Source organism: Manis pentadactyla, chromosome 10, assembly GCF_030020395.1.
Source record: "Manis pentadactyla isolate mManPen7 chromosome 10, mManPen7.hap1, whole genome shotgun sequence".
NCBI classification, from domain to species: domain Eukaryota; kingdom Metazoa; phylum Chordata; class Mammalia; order Pholidota; family Manidae; genus Manis; species Manis pentadactyla.
Genome location: NC_080028.1, coordinates 57473836 through 57499300, shown reverse-complemented (window position 1 = coordinate 57499300; position 25465 = coordinate 57473836). Strand labels below are relative to the sequence as shown.

General features: G+C 38.3%; 1 protein-coding gene across 3 annotated transcripts in view; it reads right to left on the bottom strand.

Annotated features, from left to right (window-relative positions):
• LEMD3 (LEM domain containing 3) overlaps positions 1-25465 on the bottom strand; it is a 78091-nt gene that overhangs the window by 12406 nt on the left and 40220 nt on the right. For all 3 annotated transcript variants that reach the window (XM_036894910.2, XM_036894911.2, XM_036894909.2), the window contains exons 5-6: positions 296-375; positions 71-216 (exon numbers count right to left, since the gene is read on the bottom strand). In XM_036894910.2, the coding sequence (XP_036750805.2) occupies positions 71-216; positions 296-375 (226 nt within the window). The remainder of the gene's footprint in view (positions 1-70; positions 217-295; positions 376-25465) is intronic.

Below are 25465 nucleotides of genomic sequence, written 5' to 3'. Positions count from 1 at the left end.
ATAATTTGATGAAATACAGACACAAAATTCTAGACTACAATGTACCTTCTTTCTCATCTTAACAACTTACCTAAGCATAACAACAATAACCTGTGGGTGACAGTAATAAAAGCACGTCGAAAACGACACCAGAAAGACATCTGTGGTCTTGTGGACTGTAAAAACTGCACATCGGTTATATTTGTCAATTTTTCCTCAGGGCCATAACCAACACACCTATTTAAAAATAAGGGAGAGTTTAGAGTCAAAATTATTTCTTATACTACAAAATGGTCTAAGTAATTAAATTCTTCACCTTATTCCAACATCTTTTCCATTTTCTAAAATCCACTGCAATGAAGTGTTAAATATATCTTCATATTCAGGATCTAAATCCTAATAAGATAAAATAAAGAAAATAACTGTTCTTAATAATTCTCTTTCACTTGACTCTTTGTGTAAGTTGCCCTATAAATATCATACTTCATATAGCACTTTCAACTATATAACAAAAATATATTACCCATTACAGAAAAATAGAAGGAGAAAAAAAAATCACCATTTCCCTACTACCCTGAGACCCAGTTAATATTCTGCTATGTTTTCTTTAGAGTTTTTTACATTAACAGATTTGGTGTTCTTTTAATTTGTTATTTGTTTTATAAGTCATATAATAAGGGTGAATTAATCTATCCCCCTTTTTTTATGGAACACTATTTTTAGATGAACAAATGATAAACCATTTCACAGACATTTTCTCAACAGTAAATGAAGCAAGACTATCAATTCAAGAAAAATAAATAACTGTTTTTCAAACCTCCAATAATAATATTCAAGCTTTCAAATGAAAAGTAGAATTTTGAAAAACTTGCACCCATTACTATGCCCTTGACAGCTTCACAATACTTGTAAACCTTTGCAAATAGAATGGGTGTGATATGAAAGAACGTGGCTTTTGAGTACAGCGTAACAAAATGTGTCAAAATTTAGAAGACCTATATAACCTAGTAAACCACTGTTTTCCAAATGACCAATGCATGAGTTATAAAATCTAATTAGTATAAAGTACCTAATTACTTTAGAGAGAGAGTTCACTGATAAAAGATAGATGAAAAGTTCACTGATAGGGTTTCAAATTCCACATTGCACCTAATCTCTAAAAAATGGAAACTTGTAAAGTTTTGGTGTAGCACCAAAGAAGAGTATTTACAATTATCTGAAATAGGTGTTAAAATACTCTTCCTTCTTAGATTACCTATCTGTGTGAGGCTAGATTTTCTTATGTACTTCAACCAAAACATTCCCAACAGATTGAATGCAGAAGCAGATGAGAATCCAGTTCTTTTGTTAAGCTAGACATTACAGATCTGCAAAAATGTAAAACAATGCCACTCTCAATAAATGTTTTTATTTTGGAAAATAAAATTATTTTTCATAAAAATACTTTATGTTAACACGTAAGTTCATTATTATTTTAAATAATTAAAAAATATTTTTGTTTTAATATCTAATATGGCAAATACATATCTAAATGTAAATATATCCCACAAACAAAGGCACTTAGGGTCCTTGCTAATTTTAGTAATAAGAAAGAGTCCTGAAACCAAAAAGTGTAAGAACTGCTGTATACAGGTAGATTGTTTCATTAAATCAAAATATTAAAAGTGGTATCATATTATGTATATGATTTGTCTACCCGCTTTTTTCAGAATGAGGTATTGTGTCAATGTCAGTACACATGAAAAAACCCCAATTTTTTTCCAGCAAAATAATACTTCACTGTATGGTTGTTTTACATTTTAATCAGTCCCCTATTTATGAATGCTTAGAGTTCCAATTATTTTCATATATCAAGTAATAATATAACAAACATCCTTGAAAATTCTTTCATTCAACAAATACTTATTGAGGGCCCACTATGTGCCAGGTACTGCTCTGGGACCTAGAGATGTAGCACTACACAAAACTGTCAAAATTCCTTGAGTTAATGGAGCTTATATTCTATTCAAAAGTATGTCTTTATCTACTTTTTGAAGTGCAAAGAATGAATTTCCAAAAGTAGAAACGTCATTTTTAAAAATCCCTTTAAAAGAAGAATTTTAAAAGTAATAGTTATTACATTTAATCAACAGATTCTTCAGCATTGGAAATTATAAGTTTTCATTTCATCAGTACAATTTACTTCCTAATATGAAACTGACAATTTAGTTTAATATATTAAACTTGAAAATGCAATAAAAAGTTTAATGAAGCAGAACTAATTTTACTACTCATCATTACTTATGCGTAAGTACAAGAATTTTTCAGATGGTGAAGATAACTATAGGCTATTTGTTATTTAAAAAGAAAAAAGTGTGAAGATTTCAGCATTATTTATAAATATCAAAAATGTACAGCCAATATAAGTATTTAATAACTGAGATGGCTTACATGAGATCATTTCAATGGCGATATTATGAATTCAGAAATGACATGAGAGTTTAATAGCTATAAGCTTAAAACAGTAAAAGTACACTAAATTCATATATATTCATGTATATGAAAGATTAATAAAAACTAGAAATGAAAAAAGTGATTTTTAAATTTTAGTATTGCTTTAAAATGTGCAAAGTTATACAAAAATAATATCAGGCAATTACTATTTTAACAGTTTTAAATACACTATTAGAAATCACTGTGTATAACTACCACCAAATGGAATTCATATTCCCTTGCTCTAAAATTACACAAGAAAAGAGCTCTGAAGAAGGAACATCAAAGAGAACACACCTGTGATAACACTGAATGGATTAGAATTAGATAAAATACTAGCTACACAGAACTTTGAAAAGCCACGAAGCAAGAATAATATAGGTTATCCATGGAGCTGGAGACATTGAATTGGTTCCTCTTTGTTAAAGACAGGTTTTTAAAAATAATTTTATACTGAGTACCTTTTCAAAGGCTTTATCCTTCAAAGAGACAGACACTATAGCATCCTTCAAAGACATGGATATTTTTAAAATAAATGAAATCTATATGTTATATTTACCTGTGTTTATATACATGCTCAGCAGCATATATTGGTAAAATATGCAGAATATTATGACATTTTTGCTTTGCTACATAGAGCACTGATGGCTAGACTGCAAAGGTAAGGTTTCAAATAATGTAAAAACAAATTTCTAAGTTTTTTAGTTTTGTATTTTAAGTATAAAAATTTTAGTAGGAGGCTGAAGACATAAAATACCATTACTGCCCTCACTAATCATCCTTAAAAATGTACATAATGGTTCAAATTAAGAAGGACACCTACTCTAATAAGCTAAGTATGTGAGGGAATAAGCTTAAAACTGCTAGTTATAAATAATAAGGGTAAGAAAAGGGTATTTGTTGTTATTTTTCCCACTTTCTGTTTTCCTTTCCATGTTAATACCATTCTATATCTGCTTGCTATCTGGAATACAAGAGAACCGTGTAATGCTCCTATATGAATACACATTTCAAAAACCAACTGATAATTTATTTTAAACCTTATTAAAGATTAGTTAGGATGAAGTCTTTAAAAAGTCATTATTTCCACAAATATTCTACACAATACATAGAATACTATAATATAAAATGAAACTTACGTAATGTAGAATTTTTGTAGAAGCTGAACTTTTTCTGGCTTATGCTCAGCTCATGCTAACACCTGTAGCATAAATAGCATCTACCTGGTCTAAGAATCTGAAGTGTTTTTTTACTAGCTTTTTGTAGCCACCTAGAAAGCTGTGAGGCAGGTATGGGCCAACTTTTCTATAAAGGGCCAAGAGTAAATACTTTAAGATTTGTAGCCATATACATTCCTAGTCTTTGTCATTTTTCTTTTTTAAACCCTTAAAAATGTGAAACCAAAGCTAGCAAGCTGCACAAAAACAGGTTCAGGGAAGTAGCTTGCCAACCCGAGGTAAAGCATTTCTTCATCACAAAATGCCTATGTTCTAAAAACTTATGGCAGAGGTGGAGCCAAGATGGCGGTTTGAGTAGAGCAGCAGAAATCTCCTCCCAAAACCATATATATTTTTGAAAATACAACAAATACAACTCTTCCTAAAAGAGAGACCAGAAGACACAGGACAACAGCCAGACTACATCCACACCTGCGAGAACCCAACGCCTCGCGAAGGGGGTAAGATACAAGCCGTGGCCCGGTGGGACCCGAGCGCCCCTCACCCCAGCTCCTGGCGGGAGGAGAGGAGTTGGAGCGGGGAGGGAGAGGGAGCCCAGGACTGCTAAACACCCAGCCCTAGCCATCCACACCGGAGCGCAGACACACAGTGTGTGCGTGGGGTGCTGAAAACTAGGGAAACAGGACAGTAAGACCTGTGAGTGGGTCCCCGCAGCCGGCGCCCCTGGGACAAAGAGAAGCAAGTGCTTTCTGAAAGTCTTAAAGGGACAGTGACCCCACAGCAGGACGGAAGCGTCCCGGGACACTTAGCCCAGCAGCTAGGAATCCCAGGGAACTCCAGGTGCCCTAACCCCCTGGGCGGCAGCGCAGCTCGGATGCCCCTCACGGAGATAAACAGCATCCCGGCCGTTTCCCCTCCAATACAGCTCAGCCATATTGGAGCAGCAGCCTGAGGCAGGCCACGCCCATAGCAACCTCGGAGCTAAACTCCACAGTGGCCGGCAAGAATCAGAGGCCCCATCTGAGCGCAGCTGCCCAACACAAGCCGCTAGAGGTCACTGTGCCCCCAGGAGAGGAAGCCCACAAACCAGCAAGAAGGGACGTTCTCCCAGCCGACACACGTGCCAGCTCCGCCCAATTAACTCTTATCACCATGAAAAGACAGAAGAATTTGATACAGACCAAATTCACAGAGTCAACACCTGGGAAGGAGATAGACCTAACCAATCTTCCTGAAAAAGAATTCAAAATAAAGGTCATAACCATGCTGACGGAGCTGCAGAGAAATATGCAAGAGCTAAGGGATGACGTCCGGAGGGAGATTACAGAAATGAAACAATCTCTGGAAGGATTTATAAGCAGAATGGATAAGATGCAAGAGGCCATTGATGGAATAGAAACCAGAGAACAGGAATGCATAGAAGCTGAGGCAGAAACAGATAAAAGGATCTCCAGGAATGAAACAATATGAAGGGAACTGTGTGACCAACCCCAAAGGAACAATATCTGCATTATAGGGGTACCAGAAGAAGAAGAAGAGAGAAAAAGGGATAGAAAGTGTATTTGAAGAAATAATTGCTGAAAACCTCCCCAAACTGGAGGAGGAAATAATCGATCAGACCACGGAACTCCCAACAGAAGGGACCCAAGGAGGACAACACAAAGACACATAATAATTAAAATGGCAGAGTACAAGGACAAGGACAGAGTTTTAAAGGCAGCTAGAGAGAGAAAAAAGGTCACCTACAAAGGAAAACCATCAGGCCATAATCAGACTTCTCAACAGAAACCTTACAGGCCAGAAGAGAATGGCATGATATATTTAATGCAATGAAACAGAAGAACCTTGAAACAAAAATACTGTATCCAGCACAATTATCATTTAAATATGAAAGAGGGATTGAACAATTCCCAGACAAGCAAAAGTTGAGGGAACTTGCATCCCACAAACCACCTCTACAGGGTATTTTAGAGGGACTGTTCCAGATGGGAGCACTCCTAAGACTAAATAGATGTCACCAGACAAAATAAAATCACAGCAAAGAAAGCAGACCAACCAAATACTAACTAAAGGCAAAAAATAAAATCAACTACCCACAAAAGCAGTTAAAGAAAACACAAGAGCACAGAATAAAACAAACAACATATAAAGAATGGAGGAGGAGGAATAAGAAGGGAGAGAAATAAAGAATCACCAGACAATTTTTACAACAGCTCAATAAGTGAGGTAAGTTACACAGTAAGATACTACAGAAACTAACCTTGAACCTTTGGTAACCACGAATCTAAAGGCTGAAATGGCAATAAGTACATTATCTTTCAATAGTCACCCTAAATGTAAATGGACGGTATATGGACTGTATGCACCAATCAAAAGACATAGAGTAATAGAATGGACAAAAAAGCAAGACCCATCTATATGCTGCTTACAAGAGACTCACCTCAAACCCAAAGACATGCATGGACTAAAAGTCAAGGGATGGAAAAAGATATTTCATACAAACAACAGGGAGAAAAAAGCAGGTGTTGCAGAACTAGTATCAGACAAAATAGATTTCAAAACAAGGAAAGTAACAAGAGATAAAGAAGACATTACATAATGATAAAGGGCTCAGTCTAACAAGAGGATATAACCATTATAAATATATATGCACTTAACACAGGAGCACCAGCATATGTGAAACAAATACTAACAGAACTAAAGGAGGAAACAGACTGTAATGCATTCATTTTAGGAGACTTCAACACACCACTCACTCCAAAGGATAGATCCACCGGACAGAAAATAAGTAAGGATACGGAGGCACTGAACAACACACTAGAACAGATGGACCTAATAGACATCTATAGAACTCTACATCCAAAAGCAACAGCATACACATTCTTCTCAAGTGCACATGGAACATTCTCCAGAATAGACCACATATTAGGCCACAAGAAGAGCCTCAGTAAATTCCAAAAGACTGAAATTCTACCAACCAACTTTTCAGACCACAAAGGTATAAAACTAGAAATAAATTATACAAAGAAAACAAAAAGGCCCACAAACACATGGAGGCTTAACAACATGCTCCTAAATAATCAATGGATCAACGAACAAATTAAAATAGAGATCAAGGAATATATGGAAACAAATGACAACAACAACACAAAGCCCCAACTTCTGTGGGACGCAGTGAAAGCAGTCTTAAGAAGAAAGTATATAGCTATCCAGGCATACTTAAAGAAGGAAGAACAATCCCAAATGAATAGTCTAACATCAGAATTATCGAAACTGGAAAAAGAAGAACAAATGAGGCCTAAAGTCACCAGAAGGAGGGACATAATAAAGATCAGAGAAGAAATAAACAAAATTGAGAAGAATAAAACAATAGAAAAAATCAGTGAAACCAAGAGCTGGTTCTTTGAGAAAATAAACAAAATAGATAAGCCTCTAGCCAAACTTATTAAGAGAAAAAGAGAATCAATACACATCAACAGAATCAGAAATGAGAATGGAAAAATAACGACAGACTCCACAGAAATACAAAGAATTATTAAAGACTACTATGAATACCTATATGCTAACAAGCTGGAAAACCTAGAAGAAATGGACGACTTCCTAGAAAAATACAACCTTCCAAGACTGACCAAGGAAGAAACACAAAAGATAAACAACCCAATTACAAGCAAAGAAATTGAAGCAGTAATCAAAAAAGTACCCAAGAACAAAACCCCCAGGCCAGACGGATTTACCTCGGAATTTCATCAGACATACAGAGAAGACATTCTCCTTAAATACCCATTCCCCTTAAAGTTTTCCAAAAAATAGATGAGGAGGGAATACTCCCAAACTCATTCTATGAAGCCATCATCACCCTAATACCAAAACCAGACAAAGACACCACCAAAAAAGAAAACTACAGACCAATATTCCTGATGAACGTAGAGGCAAAAATACTCAATAAAATATTAGCAAACTGAATTCAAAAATATATCAAAAGGATCATACACCATGGCCAAGTGGGACTCATCCCAGGGATGCAAGGATGGTACAATATTCGAAAATCCATCAACATCATCCACCACATCAACAAAAGGACAAAAACCACATGATCATCGCCATAGATGCTGAAAAAGCATTCGACAAAATTCAACATCCATTCATGATAAAATCTCTCAGCAAAATGGGTATAGAGGACAAGTACCTCAACATAATAAACGCCATATATCATAAACCCACAGCTAACATCATATTGAACAGCAAGAAGCTGAAAGCTTTTCCTCTGAGGTCAGGAACAAAACAGAGATGCCCACTCTCCCCACTGTTATTTAACATAGTTCTGGAGGTCCTAGCCACAGCAATTAGACAAAACAAAGAAATATAAGGAATCAAGATTGGTAAAGAAGTTAAACTGTCACTATTTGCAGATGACATGATATTGTATATAAAAAACCCTAAAGACTCCACTCCAAAACTAATAGAACTGATATAGGAATACAGCAAAGTTGCAGGATACAAAATTAACACACAGAAATCTGTGGCTTTCCTATACACTAACAATGAGCTAATAGAAAGAGAAATCAGGAAAACAATTCCATTCACAATAGATTCAAAAAGAATAAAATACCTAGGAATAAACCTAACCAAAGAAGTCAAAGACCTATACCCTGAAAACTATTTAAGACACTCTTAAGAGAAATTAAAGAGGTCACTAACAAATGGAAACTCATCCCATGCGCCTGGATAGGAAGAATTAATATCGTCAAAATGGCCATTCTGCCCAAAGCAATATATGGATTTGATGCAATCCTTATTAAATTACCAACAACATTCTTCAACGAACTGGACCAAATAGTTCAAAAATTCATATGGAAACACCAAAGACCCCGAATAGCCAAAGCAATCCTGAGAAAGAAGAATAAAGTGGGGGGGAATCTCACTCCCCAACTTCAAGCTCTACTACAAAGCCAAAGTAATCAAGACAATTTGGTACTGGCACAAGAACAGAGCCACAGACCAGTGGAACAGATTAGAGGCTCCAGACATTAACCCAAACATTTATGGTCAATTAATATATGATAAAGGAGCCATGGACATACAATGGGGAAATGACAGTCTCTCCAATAGATGGTGCTGGCAAAACTGGACAGCTATATGTAAGAGAATGAAACTGGATCACTGTCTAACCCCATACACAAAAGTAAATTCAAAATGGATCAAAGACCTGAATGTAAGTCATGAAACCATAAAACTCTTAGAAGAAAACATAGGCAAATATCTCCTGGACATAAACATTAGCGACTTCTTCATGAACATATCTCCCCGGGCAAGGGAAACAAAAGCAAAAATGAGTAAGTGGGACTACATCAAGCTGAAAAGCTTCTGTACAGCAAAGGACACCATCAATAGAACAAAAAGGTACCCTACAGTATGGGAGAATATATTCGTAAATGACAGATCCGATAAAGGCTTGACATCCAAAATATATAAAGAGCTCATGCACCTCAACAAACAAAAAGCAAATAATCCAATTAAAAAATGGACAGAGGAGCTGAACAGACAGTTCTCCAAAGAAGAAATTCAGATGGCCAACAGACACATGAAAAGATGCTCCACATCACTTGTCATCAGAGAAATGCAAATTAAAACCACAATGAGATATCACCTCACACCAGTAAGGATGGCTACCATCCAAAAGACAAACAACAACAAATGTTGGCGAGGTTGTGGAGAAAGGGGAACCCTCCTACACTGCTGGTGGGAATGTACATTAGTTCAACCATTGTGGAAAGCCGTATGGAGGTTCCTCAAAATGCTCAAAATAGAAATACCATTTGACCCAGGAATTCCACTTCTAGTAATTTACCCCAAGAATGCAGCACTCCAGTTTGAAAAAGACAGATGACCCCTATGTTTATCGCAGCACTATTTACAATAGCCAATAAATGGAAGCAACCTAAGTGTCCATCAGTAGATGAATGGATAAAAAAGATGTGGTACATAAAAAAGATGTACACAATGGAATGTTATTCAGCCATAAGAAGAAAACAAATCCTACAATTTGCAACAACATGGATGGAGCTAGAGGATCTTATGCTCAGTAAAATAAGCCAAGCGGAGAAAGACAAATACCAAATGATTTCACTCATATGTGGAGTATAAGAACAAAGAAAAACTGAAGGAACAAAACAGGAGCAGAATCACAGAACCCAAGAATGGACTAACAGTTACCAAAGGGAAAGGGACTGGGGAGAATGGGAGGGTAGGGAGGGATAAGGGCGGGGAAGAAGAAAGGGGGTATAATGATTAGCATGTATAATGTCGGGGGGGGGGGCTTTGCAACACAGAGAAGACAAGTAGTGATTCTACAACATCTTACCACGCTGATAGACAGTGACTGTAATGGGGTTTGTGGAGGGGACTTGGTGAAGGGGGGAGCCTAGTAAACATAATGTTCTTCATGTAATTGTAGATTAATAATGATAACAAAATTTTTTTTAAAAACTTATGACAAAAATTGGGAGGAAACTAAGTTTTAAGTTTTTAAAGCAGGTTTATTATTATTACTTACTACTATTTACTTATAGGCAATAGGTAAGTCAACACACTGCTGCTTCATATAATTCTTTCTAAATTCAAAGCATTTTTTCCCAAATCTTTAGCAAATCTATTTTAGCACATTACATGCATATACACACTCGTACACACAGACGCATCCCTGATTTCCAATTCTAAATTTACCTTAATGACCAAAAATGTGTACTTTAAAATCCATGTCAGAAGTTTTGGATTTGGATTATAGTTTCAAAGTATAAACATAATACTGTTTCACGTGAAAGACTCAGATCATTAAGTAAAACAACAAAACATTAGTAAAGAGGGAGAAAGACACTGGTACAGAGAGAATGAATCAAATATTAAAAACTTATGGGGCTAATTCAAAAATAGATCATTTATATGGTGGTAATACCTATGTGGCTTTCCAGTTACCGAATATTCTGGTTAACTGTGAGATGATAAAGACTATACATCAGATGCTACCTTTTAAATCAATTAAAATTTTACACACAGAAATCACTACAAGAGTAAATATGATTTAATTCTTGATGATTCAGTGGGAACTTGATCTTTCACCTCTAGGAATAATTGGAAAGAATATAGTCTTTCAAAATCAAGCAGGTATGGGATCAGTTCATGACTCCATTACTGACTAGTTATATATATAAAACCTTAAGTGGAGACAAGAGAAAATACCTCATTTATGCAGATGTATTTGATCACTACTTTGCTCACTTCTTCAGATTCTAACCTTTCTTCAGGGTCATTCCCTTGCCCACTCAGTAGGTAGAGCTGGGAGTTAGCAACCCAGTCATTCCATCTAAGAGGCAGAACAGTATTGAGAAGAGCACATACTCTGATTTTATTTTCAGTTCCATCCCTTCCTAGTTGAATGACCCAATCATTAAACCCCTTGGTGCTTTAGTTTCTTTATAAGGTGTGTCTGATACCATTTAACTTGCTAGATCATTGTGAAATTAGAGGTAATGTACAGAAAGTACCAAGATAAATTGTACTTAATAAAACTATTATGAAACTTAGGCCTCATTCCATTTCTCAGAACACTTCCTCTACAAAGATACAATTTATTAACAGTGATTAGCATTCCAAGCTATCAAGCCCCATATATTGACACAATTGCAGCTATGTTCTTTCCTATTCTTTTCACAAATTTTAAACAAATATTCACTGTGTTAATGAGTCAACACATTTGAAAGTGACTTAGGAAATGAGCCATCATTCATTATATCTTTCTACTGGGAAGTTATGATATAAAACTCCCCCCATTTAACTTAAAAACCAATCTACCAATCTTATCTTTTCATGAAAATAGAATGCTATGTATTTCCTAAATATTCCACCAGAGGGACCTCTTAACTTTCCACAAAACAAAACAAGCTTTCAATCTCAAAAACGATTAATAAAAAAACCTTGGGGTTAGAAAAAGTTTTAAATTATTTAAATTAATTGTTTATTTAGGCTTCCTTTGAGGAGAGTGTGGGAGAAATAAAAGAATGGGATGTAAGGAATCAAATTCAAGAAAGTAAATTCTACTGAGGCTTACTTATGAACTCATTTTACTGTCAAACATGTACTAATACTGCACTTAAAATGCACCAGAAGATGGTGAAAAAAATCATCTTACACCCATAGGAGTCCTACACATTTTTGGTCCATTTACTCCTGAATGTAAAAGCTTGTGTTGCTGGTGAAACCAAAGGACAAATACATGAAAGGTTTAATAGATCTCTCCGCATAAACAGAAAGCCTACAATATTATGTATAATCATCATTGTATGAACCTTTGTAAGTTCTTCCATATTTATGCTAGAACTTGGGTAAAATAAAGTAGCCAATCTTGGATAGATAGTGCTGAAACTGCCAATTATAATTAGAAAGTAATGTGGTGACATATATTCAAACTTTTAACAAAAGTTCATAATCTTTCAAGATGTAATTTTTCTTCTGGCATCATTTCCTAAGGAAATGATCAGAAAATCAAATACTATGTGCAAAGACTACAATGTTTCATAATATGGAAAAACCACAAACCAATACAATATAATCATATAAAGAAATATTGTCCAGTGATAAAAGGAAACAGTTTTCAAAAACCTGGACAATGACATGGGAAATGCCCACAATAACTTCAAGGAAAAAAATGTATAAATATTTAAGATATCAAATATTTATAAAATTTATAATGATATTAACTTTAAGGAAAAAAATAAAAGACTAGAGAAAAATGAACCAACATGAGTGGCTAACCACCTTAGGTGGTGAATTTGAAATGTTTTGCCTTTTATTTTCTGTATGATTAAATTATGAGAATGAGTTAATGTTATATTGAAAAAGTATGCATAATTATTAAAAATGGTACTTAAAATCTCTTATCTAGACCATAAAACTTTATTTTGGGGGGCAATTCCTGTATAATGCTTTTTCTTCAATGGCAGTCCAAACTGCATCTTTGATAGTGACAAGCCATACCAGGTATCTCAGTACTGAACTTGAAAACGGGCCTGCAAAACAAAAAGGCTAATAAGTGCCCGTGTGTGCACTTGCGTGCACCACACCCACACACACCCACACACACACACACACACACACACCCACACACACCTAAATGCATAGAATAGAGTAACATTTCATTTCTCCATAAAACAACTTTGCTTAAGTAAGAAAAGGAAAATGTAATCTGAAACATAAATTCCAGGCCAGAGATAAGAAAATCCTTTAAGACTGGAGTTCGTTAATATCAATTTTTTAAAGGTAGTCGCCAATTAAATATGCAGTTCCCAATTAAACTCCTGCATGATGCTTCCAGCAACTCCTTTATAGCCAGTCTTTAGAAGAACTAATCTTCCATACCCTACTACTGCCTGGATTGGACTCTGACTGGTCCCAACTCTGGTTCTGTGTCCCTTTCTTTTTAGCTTATCCTATTGATGACCTACAGCTGCAATCAAATGGTTTGGGGAGGGGAAAGAGAGGAGGTCAATAACCCTTCCACACCAACCCCTGCCTCTTCCTCAGCTCCACCTTAACTACTGATCAAACTGTCCTTGAGCCCAATTCCCATCCCTTCGGTCCTTCAGATACAGTAATCAGCAGATTTTAAGAGTCTCCAGGTTCTTTTGAAATGTAGATTAATCTTGCTTCAGGAATTTAAGACCAGCCATAATACATATCTGTGGCATTATGTCTCAAAGAGCTAAATGGAAAAGAAAAAAAAAAAAGAGAGGCAGGGAAGAAGTACAAGTTGGAATCAGTTTTTCCTACTGCTAGAGTAAAGACACTTCCAAAATTTTCATAACGAACTGTTTGTTGCTTTGGATTCCCACTTGCTACACCCTCTTTCTGGAATTTTTTATTCTATGTCCCCTTTAGCCTACTCAATCCAATCCCTTCTTTGCCACCACCCCCACAATCCATCTAGCAATTCTTTTTCCACCTCTTAAGACAGAACCCCATAACCAAAACCCTGCCTTACTTAAGATCTTTTTGGACCCAGATTCTGCAGCTATCCAATGTATTAGTTATTTCACTATCCACAACTTGTCTATCATCAATGTTCTCATCAAGGTCAAATTAAAAATGAAGAAGAGAACAACATAGGTTAAGAAACCAATCCTGTAGTATGTTATTAGAAAATTATCTTTAGAGTGATACTGGTCTAAGTAGTTAGGAAACAGAAAAAGAAAACTTGGGAAACTATTATAATCATTAGGCACTGAGCTCGGTACTTTTTATATTCATTCACTTAAGTCTTCCAACAACTGACAGGTGTTAATAACAGTCCCACTTTCACACTGAGAAACAGGTACAGAAAAGTAAGAGGACTTTACTAAGACACACAGCAGCTATGTGGCAGTGCTAGAATCTGAATCCACATCAAATCACCATCATGTTATACTATCATAACATCTTATGGGTATCTACATGTAAGTCATGAGTTAAGCTAAAAACGGAGTCCATATTTCTCTTTTTTGATCAGCATATCATGGGATATTGTCACCAAAACTTTGCTGAAATCCTTGGAACTACACTACTTTCTAAGTTAAAAAAAAAAAAATAAATAAAAAAAGGGAGGGCAGGGGAAACATCAGCAAGATGACAGAATAGGAAGACTCAAGGTCCTCCTTCCCTGATGGAGATACAAATTCAATAATAACAATTCCCTTTGTAAAAAATCTAGAAGTCAGTTAAAGAGTCTCCTGTATACCAAGCAAACACAAAAGTAGCTGCATGGATGCCAACAGGAGTATTTGTAGTACTCATGCACCAGTGCACCTTCCCCTGGCACAGCCTAATGCAGTCAGGAGAAAATTCTGAACACCTGGCTTCTCCTTGAGGAAGGAAAAAGACTGGAACATATATCGAATGTTCAGACTTTTGGGGGGGCTACTAAAGGGACTGGTTTCTCTCTTGTCTGAATCTAAGCACTGATGAATAAGAATACCAGGTTGGGTGCTGCCGGAAACAAAGGCAATGGTTTGAACTGCAGCACATACTCGCCATTGTCTCTACCTCCAATTCAGTACAGAAGGAGTGGAAGGAAAACCCCAACTCCTGGCTTCTCCCTGAGGAGGGAAAGAGTTGGAGCATGTGTCCAATATTCCAGTTTATCAGGGAGCTGCCCAAGACACTGGTCTCTGTATCACCTGTTTCAAAGCACTGACAAGGTCTCACATAGTCTAGATGCCTAGGAGTTGCTGAAAAAAAACAAAACAACTGAATAGTCAGCTGCTGCCCGGGGGACCTGCAATACAACAGACAGACACCAGAGGGAGGAAGAGCTGACATGCTCCAGAAAAAAATGTGCAAAACCTCCCTGGCTGAGAATTATATCCACAAATCCAAAGGAGATGCATTCACAGAAAAGGTTTGAGAGAATCCCAGAGTCTCTAACTGAGCTAACTGGTGAAGGTCTTCCCCTACATGAAGGCAATCTGTAAAGACTGGGAGATGTGGCAGTACTTTCAACTGTACAGATTCCAATACAAAGTTCAAAGAAGCAAACAGGTAAACATGGCCCAATGAAGGGAACAAAATAAATCTCTAAAAACTAACCCTAAAGAAACTAAAGTATCTAAATAACCTGAAAAAAAATTCAAAATAACTGAATAAAGATGTTCAATAAGGGAAAAGATATATGAATGAAATGAGACTATCAATACAAAAATAGAAAACATTCAAAAGAACCAAACACATTTTGGAGTTGACGAATACAGTAACTGAATTGAAAAAAAAATCATTAGATAGGTTCAACAGCTAACTTGATCAAGCAGAAGAATCAAATAACTTGAAGACAAGTCATTTGGAATTATCCAGTCAGAAGAAATCAAAGAGAAAACAATGGGGAAAAAAGGAAAAAAGATGGTGGTGTGAGAAGAGGCAGAAACCTCCTCCCAAAACCACATATAACACAAAAATACAGCAAAATACAACTAATCCTGAAAGGGCACCCTGAAGACTGCAACAGACTGTCTACATCTGGGGAAAAGAGAAGACCTCACAGAAAAGGTAAAGTAACAAAGCTACAATCCATCTGGGCCCAAATGCTCCCCCGAACCCCAGGTCACAGGTAGGAGGAAAAGAAACGGAGCCGGGAGGGACTAGAAGCCCAGGACTGCTAAACACCCAACCCAGGAGACTGTGGTCCAGGAGCATGAATCCACATTACACGGTGCTCTGGAGATTAGAGGGGTTGGAAAGCAAAGACAGGTGGAATACTTGGAGAGATTGAGATTCCAGCCACTTGTGGAGAACAGGTACCCACACCAGCTGCTCCGGGACAAATAAAAGGCAGGCACTTTGAAAGACTTCGCAGTAGCAAGAGGGGTGCTAAAGAGACAAGGAATCTAGCAAGCTTGCTACTCAAGAGAAAGGACAGGTGGACAAAATCACCTTGGCACACTCCGCCCAGCAGGTTGGAAACTCAGGAGCTCCAGATGCTCCATTCCCCTGCTGGCAATGCAGCACTGAGGCTCCACACTGCAATATAGGCACTCTGCAGCTCCTTCCCCCCAGAAGGCACTGGCAGACACACCTGCTACCCTCCGCCATAGTGCCAGGCCAGCCAGAGGGCGTACCTGCCTATGGCAGCTACAGGGCATAGCATAGAGGCTGATCCCTGCATCTTCGACCCACTGGCCCTGGCAGGGAGCGCAGGCACTGCAGCGCGGAAGCAGGAAAGAGCACTTTCCTCCTGGCAGGCACGAGGGCAGCTCTACTGCAACACCTGCCATCACTCCAGGTGCTGGGCAGCTCCACAGGGTAGAGCTTCTGGGCACTAGACGGCACCGCCTACACAAAGTTACTCCATGGTAACCACTAGAATTATGAAACGGCAAAAGAATTTTGTAAAATACAAAATCCCTCAAAGACCACAAAGAGGGCTAAGTAAAACTGAAATCACCAATCCTCTTGATAAAGATTTAAAAATAAAAATCAAAACCATGCTAATGGACCTACAGAACAATATTCAAGATCTCAGGACTTCAAGATAATAACAGAAAACTTTGAAAAATACAGTATCTGAAATGAAACATACAAAAGAGGGATTTTAAAAGCAGATTAGATGAGGGAGAGGAGAGAGAAAATGAAATAGAAATTAAAGAACAGGAAAACTAAGAACCTGAGGCAGACGGAAAAGAGGATCTCTAGGAATAAAAGAATAAAAAGAGAACTGGGCGACCAATACAAACAGAATATTCACATTCTAGGGGTACCAAAAGAAGAAAACAGAGAAAAAGGGATAGAAAGTCTCTTTAAGGAAATAATTCCTAAAAACTTCCCCAGTCTGGGTAAAGAAATAGTTTCTCAGGTCATGAAAGTGCAGAGATCTCCCAACACAAGGAGCCTTAGGAAGACAACACCAAGGCATATAATAATTAAAATGCCATATATCAGCGATCACGGGAAGATGGCGGTGTGAGTAGTTCAGAGGAAATCTTCTCCCCAAAAATATATATTTATGAAAATACAATAAATACAACTATTCGTAAAAGAGACACCAGTGGATGCAGTACAACAGTCAGGAAACATTTATATCTGTGAGAACCCAACTTCACACAAAACGGGTAAGATACAAGCCGCGGCCAGGCGGGACCCAAACGCTCCCCAACACCAAAAACCGGCAGGAAGAAAGGAGTCGGAACGGGGAGGGAGAGAAAGCCCAGGACTGCTAAACAACCAGCTCTAGAAATCCGCACCCGGAATGCAGACACAAGGTGCACAGGGTGCTGGATATTAGAGAAACGGAAAAGCAAAACCTGCGGGCAGGTCCCCGCAAGCAGCGCCCGAGACAAAAGAAAAGTGAGTGCTTCCTGCAAGTCTCAAAGAGACAGGGAACGCATAGCTGGACAAAGTTGTCCCGGCACACTCAGCCAGCAGCTGGGAATTCCGGGGAAACGTAGGCGCCCTAAACCCCGGGGAGGCAGTGCAGCTCTGAAGCCCCTAAGCAGCCTGCCACTCGTTCCTCCAACTGGCGCAGACCCCAACACACCAGCCCAGTCGCGGGACAGTGGCAGGCCCAGTCGCGGGACAGTGGCAGCACGCACCAGGTGTGGAGGCACCAAAAGTGACGGGGAGCAGATCCGTGCACCAAAGGCGCCAGACAGGACGAGGACAGGCTTGTGCGAGCCCGCAGGGGCGCGACCGAACAGCCCAGGTGCGGCTCGCATACACCGGTGGCAGTGGAGGCAGAGAAGCCCAGTAGAGGCCTGCGCGGGAGAGCCCTGCGCACAGCTGCAGCAGAGCCAGAGGGCGCAGACATGCTCCCAGCAGCCGACCGGAAACCCACCCCAACGCACAGCCGCCCGGGCCAGACCCAAAGGCCGCTGCTGCCACACAGCTGCCCAGCAGGGGCGCCACTAGCATGGAGGAGCACACCAGGCGTGCCTGCAGCTCCCCGCAGGGCTCCACGCTGCTCTGACGGAGACCCCGTCCACAGCAGCTTAGGGGACAAACCCGGTGGCTGCTCCAGGAGTGCAGGTAACCGTCACAGGCAGCGGAGAAGGGCAAGGCATCCAGCAAGAGGTAAGGACTTTCTTCTCCCAGCTGACACACCCGCAACCTGCCTACAGCCACTGCTACCACCATGAAAAGGCAAAAAAATCTAGTTCAGTCCAACATACTTCAAACAACACCTGAGAAAGGATCTGCAGAGACAGACCTAACCAGTCACCCTGAAAAAGAATTCAAAATAAAAATCATAAACATGCTGACAGAGCTGCAGAGAAATATGCAAGAACTAACGGATGAAGTCCAGAGGGAGATTACAGATGTCCGGAGGGAGATTACAGTCCGGAGGGAGATTACAGAAGTGATACAAACTCTGGAAGGATTTATAGGCAGAATGGAAAAGATGCAAGAGGCCACTGATGGAATAGAAACAAGAGAAAAGGAACACATACAAGCTGATGCAGAGAGAGATAAAAGGATCTCCAGGAATGAAACGATATTAAGAGAACTGTGTGACCAATCCAAAAGGAACAATATCCGCATTATAGGGGTACCAGAGGAAGAAGAGAGAGAAAAAGGGATAGAAAGCGTCTTTGAAGAAATAATTGCAGAGAACTTCCCCAAACTGGGGGAGGAAATAGTTGCTCAGACTACAGAGGCACAGAGAACTCCTAACAGACGGGACCCAAAGAGGACAACACCAAGACACATAATAATTAAAATGGCAGAGTACAAGGACAAGGACAGAGTATTAAAGGCGCCAGAGAGAGAAAAAAGGTCACCTACAAAGGAAAACCCATCAGGCTATCATCAGACTCCTCAACAGAAACCTTACAGGCCAGAAGAGAATGGCATGATATATTTAATGCAATGAAACAGAAGGGCCTTGAACCAAGGATACTGTATCCAGCACGATTATCATTTAAATATGAAGGAGGGATTAAACAGTTCCCAGAAAAGCAAAAGTTGAGAAAATATGCCTCCCACAAACCACCTCTACAGGGTATCTTAGAGGGACAGCTCTAGATGGGAGCACTCCTAAAAAAGACCACAGAACAAAACACCCAACATGAAGAATGGAGGAGGAGGAAAAAGAAGGGAAAGAAATAACCATCAGACTGTGTTTATAACAGCTCAATAACTGAGTTCAGACAGACAGTAAGGTAGTAAACAAGCTAACCTTGAACCTTGGGTAACCACAAATCTAAAGCCTGAAATGGCAATAAGTACGTATCTTTCAATAATCACCTTAAATGTAAATGGACTGAATGCACCAATCAAAAGACACAGAGTAATAGAATGGATAAAAAAGCAAGACCCATCCATATGCTGCTTACAAGAGACTCACCTCAAACCCAAAGACATGCACAGACTAAAAGTCAAGGGATGGAAAAAGATATTTCATGCAAACAGAGAGAAAAAAGCAGGTGTTGCAATACTAGTATCAGACAAAATAGACTTCAAAATAAAGAAAGTAACAAAAGATAAAGAAGGATATTACATAATGATAAAGGGCTCACTCCAACAAGAGGATATAACCGTTATAAATATATATGCACCCAATACGGGAGCACGAACATATGTGAAACAAATACTAACAGAATTAAAGGAGGAAATAGAATGCAATGCATTCATTCTGGGAGACTTCAACACACCACTCACCCCAAAGGACAGATCCACCAGACAGAAAATAACTAAGGACACAGAGGCACTGAACAACACACTAGAACAGATGGACCTAATAGACATCTACAGAACTCTACATCCAAAAGCAACAGCATACACATTCTTCTCAAGTGCACATGGAACATTCTTCAGAATAGACCACATACTAGGCCACAAAAAGAGCCTCAGTAAATTCCAAAAGATTGAAATCCTACCAACAAACTTTTCAGACCACAAAGGCATAAAACTAGAAATGAACTGTACAAAGAAAGCAAAAAGGCTCACAAACACATTGAGGCTTCACAACACGCTCCTAAATAATCAATGAATCAATGACCACATCAAAATGGAGATCCAGCAATATATGGAAACAAATGACAACAACAACAGAAAGCCCCAACTACTGTGGGATACAGCAAAAGCAGTCTTATTAAGAGCAAAGTATATAGCAATCCAGGCATATTTAAAGAAGGAAGAACAATCCCAAATGAATGGTCTAATGTCACAATTATCGAAACTGGAAAAAGAAGAACAAATGAGGCCTAATATCAGCAGAAGGAGGGACATAATAAAGATGAGAGAAGAAATAAATAAAATTGAGAAGAATAAAACAATAGAAAAAAAATCAATGAAACCAAGAGCTGGATCTTTGAGAAAATAAACAAAATAGATAAGCCTCTAGCCAGACTTATTAAGAGGAAAAGAGAGTCAACAAATCAACAGAATCAGAAACGAGAAAGGAAAAATCACGATGCACACCACAGAAATACAAAGAATTATTAGAGAATACTATGAAAACCTATATGCTAACAAGCTAGGAAACCTAGGAAAAATGGACAACTTCCTAGAAAAATACAACCTTCCAAGACTAACCCAGAAAGAAACAGAAAATCTAAACAGACCAATTACCAGCAACTAAATTGAAGCAGTAATCAAAAAACTACCAAAGAGCAAAACCCACAGGCCAGGTGGATTTACCTCAGAATTTTATCAGACATACAGAGAAGACATAATACCCATTCTCCTTAAAGTTTTCCAAAAAATAGAAGAGGAGGGAATACTCCCAAACTCATTCTATGAAGCCAACATCACCCTAATACCAAAACCAGGCAAAGACCCCACCAAAAAAAAAAACTACAGACCAATATCCCTGATGAACGTAGAGGCAAAAATACTCAACAAAATATTAGCAAACTGAATTCAAAAATACATCAAGAGGATCATACACCATGACCAAGTGGGATTCATCCCAGGGATGCAAGGATGGTACAACATTCAAAAATCCATCAACATCATCCACCACATCAACAAAAAGAAGGACAAAAACCACATGATCATCTCCATAGATGCTGAAAAAGCATTCGACAAAATTCAACATCCATTCATTATAAAACCTCTCAACAAAATGGGCACAGAGGGCAAGTACCTCAACATAATAAAGGCCATATATCATAAACCCACAGCTAACATCATACTGAACAGTGAGAGGCTGAAAGCTTTTCCTCTGAGATCAGGAACAAGACAGGGATGCCCACTCTCCCGACTGTTATTCAACATAGTACTGGAGGTCCTAGCCACAGCAATCAGACAAAACAAAGAAATACAAGGAATCCAGATTCGTAAAGAAGAAGTTAAACTGTCACTATTTGCAGATGACATGATATTGTACATAAAAAACCCTAAAGACTCTACTGCAAAACTATTAGAACTAATATCAGAATTCAGCAAAGTTGCAGGATACAAAATTAACACACAGAAATCTGTAGCTTTCCTATACACTAACAATGAACTAATAGAGGAGAACTAAGGAAAATTCCATTCACAATTGCATCAAAAAGAATAAAATACCTAGGAATAAACCTAAACAAAGAAGTGAAAGACCTATACCCTGAAAACTACAAGACACTCTTAAGAGAAATTAAAGAGGTCAGTAACAAATGGAAATACATCCCATGCTCCTGGCTAGGAATAATTAATATCGTCAAAATGGCCATCCTGCCCAAAGCAATATACAGACTCGATGCAATCCCTATCAAATTACCAACAGCATTCTTCAATGAACTGGAAAAATTGTTCAAAAATTCATATGGAACCACGAAAGACCCCGAATAGTCAAAGCAATCCCAAGAAGGAAGAATAAACTGGGGGGATCTCACTCCCCAACTTCAAGCTCTTCTACAAAGCCACAGTAATCAAGACAATTTGGTACTGGCACAAGAACAGAGCCACAGACCAATGGAACAGAATAGAGACTCCAGACATTACCCCAAACATATATGGCCAATTAATATACGATAAAGGAGCCATGGACATACAATGGGGAAATGACAGTCTCTCCAATAGATGGTGCTGGCAAAACTGGACAGCTATATGTAAGAGAATGAAACTGGATCACTGTCTAACCCCATACACAAAAGTAAACTCCAAATGGATCAAAGACCTGAATGTAAATCATGAAACCATAAAACTCTTAGAAAAAAAACATAGGCAAAAATCTCCTGGACATAAACATGAGTGATTTCTTCATGAACATATCTCCCCAGGCAAGGGAAACAAAGGCAAAAATGAACAACTGGGACTATATCAAGCTAAAAAGCTTCTGTACAGCAAAGGACACCATCAATAGAACAAAAAGGTACCCTACAGTATGGGAGAATATATTCATAAATGACAGATCCGATAAAGGATTGACATCCAAGATATATAAAGAGCTCACACACCTCAACAAACAAAAGACAAATAATCCCACAAAAAATGGGCAGAGAATAGACAGTTATCTAAAGAAGAAATCCAGATGGCCAACAGGCACATGAAAAGATGCTCCACATCACTTGTCATCAGAGAAATGCAAATTAAAACCACAATGAGATATCATCTCACACCAGTAAGGATGGCTACCATCCAAAAGACAAACAACAACAAATGTTGGCGAGGTTGTGGAGAAAGGGGAACCCTCCTACACTGCTGGTGGGAATGTACATTAGTTCAACCATTGTGGAAAGCAGTATGGAGGTTCCTCAAAATGCTCAAAATAGAAATACCATTTGACCCAGGAATTCCACTTCTAGGAATTTACCCCAAGAATGCAGCACTCCAGTTTGAAAAAGACAGATGTACCACTGTGTTTATCGCTGCACTATTTACAATAGCCAAGATATGGAAGCAACCTAAATGTCCATCAGTAGATGAATGGATAAAGAAGATGTGGTACATATACACAATGGAATATTACTCAGCCATAAGAAAAAAACAGATTCTACCATTCGCAACAACATGGATGGAGCTAGAAGGTATTATGCTCAGTGAAATAAGCCAGGCGGAGAAAGACAAGTACCAAATGATTTCACTCATATGTGGAGTATAAGAACAGACGAAAACTGAAGGAAAAAAACAGCAGCAGAAGCACAGAACCCAAGAATGAACTAATAGTTACCAAACGGAAAGGCACTGGGGAGGACGGGTGGGAAGGGAGGGATAAGGGTGGTAAAAAAAGAAAGGGGGCATTACGATTAGCATGTATAGTGTGTGGGGGGGCATGGGGAGGGCTGTGCAACACAGAGAAGACAAGTAGTGATTTTACAGCATCTTACTATGTTGATGGACAGTGACTGTGAACGGGGATGTGGGGGGGACTTGGTGAAAAGGGGAGCCTAGTAAACATAATGTCCTTCATGTAATTGTAGATTAATGATACCAAAATTTTTTTAAAAATGACATAGATCAAGGACAAAGGGAGTGCATTAACAGTAGCCAGAGAGAGAAAAAAGATCACATAGAAAGGAAAACCCACCAGGTTATCATTAGACTTTCAGTAAAAACCTTACAGGCCAGAAGGGAGTGGCATGATATATTTAATGCAATGAAACAGAAGGGCCTCAAACCAAGAATATTCTAGCCAACAAGATTATCATTTAAATTTGAGGGAAGGATTGAACAATTTCCAGATAGACAAAAGCTAAGAGAATTTACCTCCCACAAACCATCTCTACAGTGTATTTTGGAGGAACTGCTATAGATGGAAGTGCTCCTAGGGCTAAGTAGCTCTCACCAGAGGAAATAAAACCACAGTAAAGTAAGTCAAACAATTAATTACTAAGCAGATGCAAACTTAAACCAACTACCCCCAAAGTCAGTCAAGGGATAGACAAAGAGTGCAGAATATGATACCCAATATATAAAGAATGGAGGAGGAAGAAAAAGGAGGGAAAAAAAAGAACCTTTAGATTGTAACAGTATACTACATGAGTTTAATTAGACTGTTAGATAGTAAGGAAGTTACCCTCGAACCTTTGGTAACCACGAATCTAAAGCCTACAATGCAGTAAGTACATACCTATTGATAATCACCCTAAATGTAAATGGACTAAATGCACCAATCAAAAGACATAGTCACTGAATGGATAAAAAAAGATCTGTCTATATGCTGCCTACAAGAGACTCACTTGAAACCCAAAGACATACACAGACTAAAAGTGAAGGGATAGAAAAAGATATTTCATGCAACTAGTGTGGAGAAAAAAGCAGGTGTTGCAGTACTTGTATCAGACAAATGAGATTTCAAAACAAAGAAAGTAACAAGAGAAAAAGAAGGACATTACATAATGATAAAGGGGTCAGTTCAACAAGAGCATATAACCATTATAAATACCTATGCACCCAACACAGGAGCACCTACATATGTGAAACAAATACTAACAGAATTAAAGGGGGAAATAGAATGCAATGCATTTATTTTAGGAGACTTCAACACACCACTCACTCCAAAGGACAGATCAACCAGACAGAAAATAAGTAAGGACACAGAGGCACTAAACAACACATTAGAACAGATGGACCTAAGAGACATCTACAGAACACTCCATTCAAAAGCAGCAGGAAACACATTTTTCTCAAGTGCACATGGGACATTTTCAAGAATAGACCACATACCAGGCCATAAAAAGAACCTCAGCAAATTAAAAAAGACTGAAATTGTACCAACCAGCTTCTCAGACCACAAAGGTATTAAACTAGAAATAAATTACACAAAGAAAACCAAAAACCGACAAACATATGGAGGTTTAACAACATGCTCCTAAATAATGAATGGATCAATGACCAAATAAAAACAGAGTTCAAGCAATATATGGAGACAAATGACAACAATAATTCAACACTACAAAATCTGTGGGACACAGCAAAAAGGCTGTGCTAAGAGGGAAGTATAGTGTAATACAGGCCTATCTCAGAAAAGAAAAACAACCCCATATGAACTATCTAAACTTACAATTAACTAAACTACAAAAAGAACAAAGGAGGCCCAAAGTCAGAAAATAAGTAAGGAGACAGAGGCACTGAACAACACATTAGAACAGATGGACCGAACAGACATATACAGAACATTCCACCCAAAAGCAGGACACACATTCTTCTCAAGTGCACATGCAACATTTTTCAGAATAGATCACAAAGTAAGCCACAAAAGAGCCTCAGTAAATATAGAACGACTGAAATTGTGCCAACCAGCTTCGCAAACCACAAAGGTATTGAACTAATAAATCATGTACAGAAAACAAAAAGCCCACAAACACATGGAGGCTTAACAACATACCCCTAAATAGTCAATAGATGAATGACCAAATAAAAACAGATCAAGCAATAAATATATGGAGACAAATGAAAAC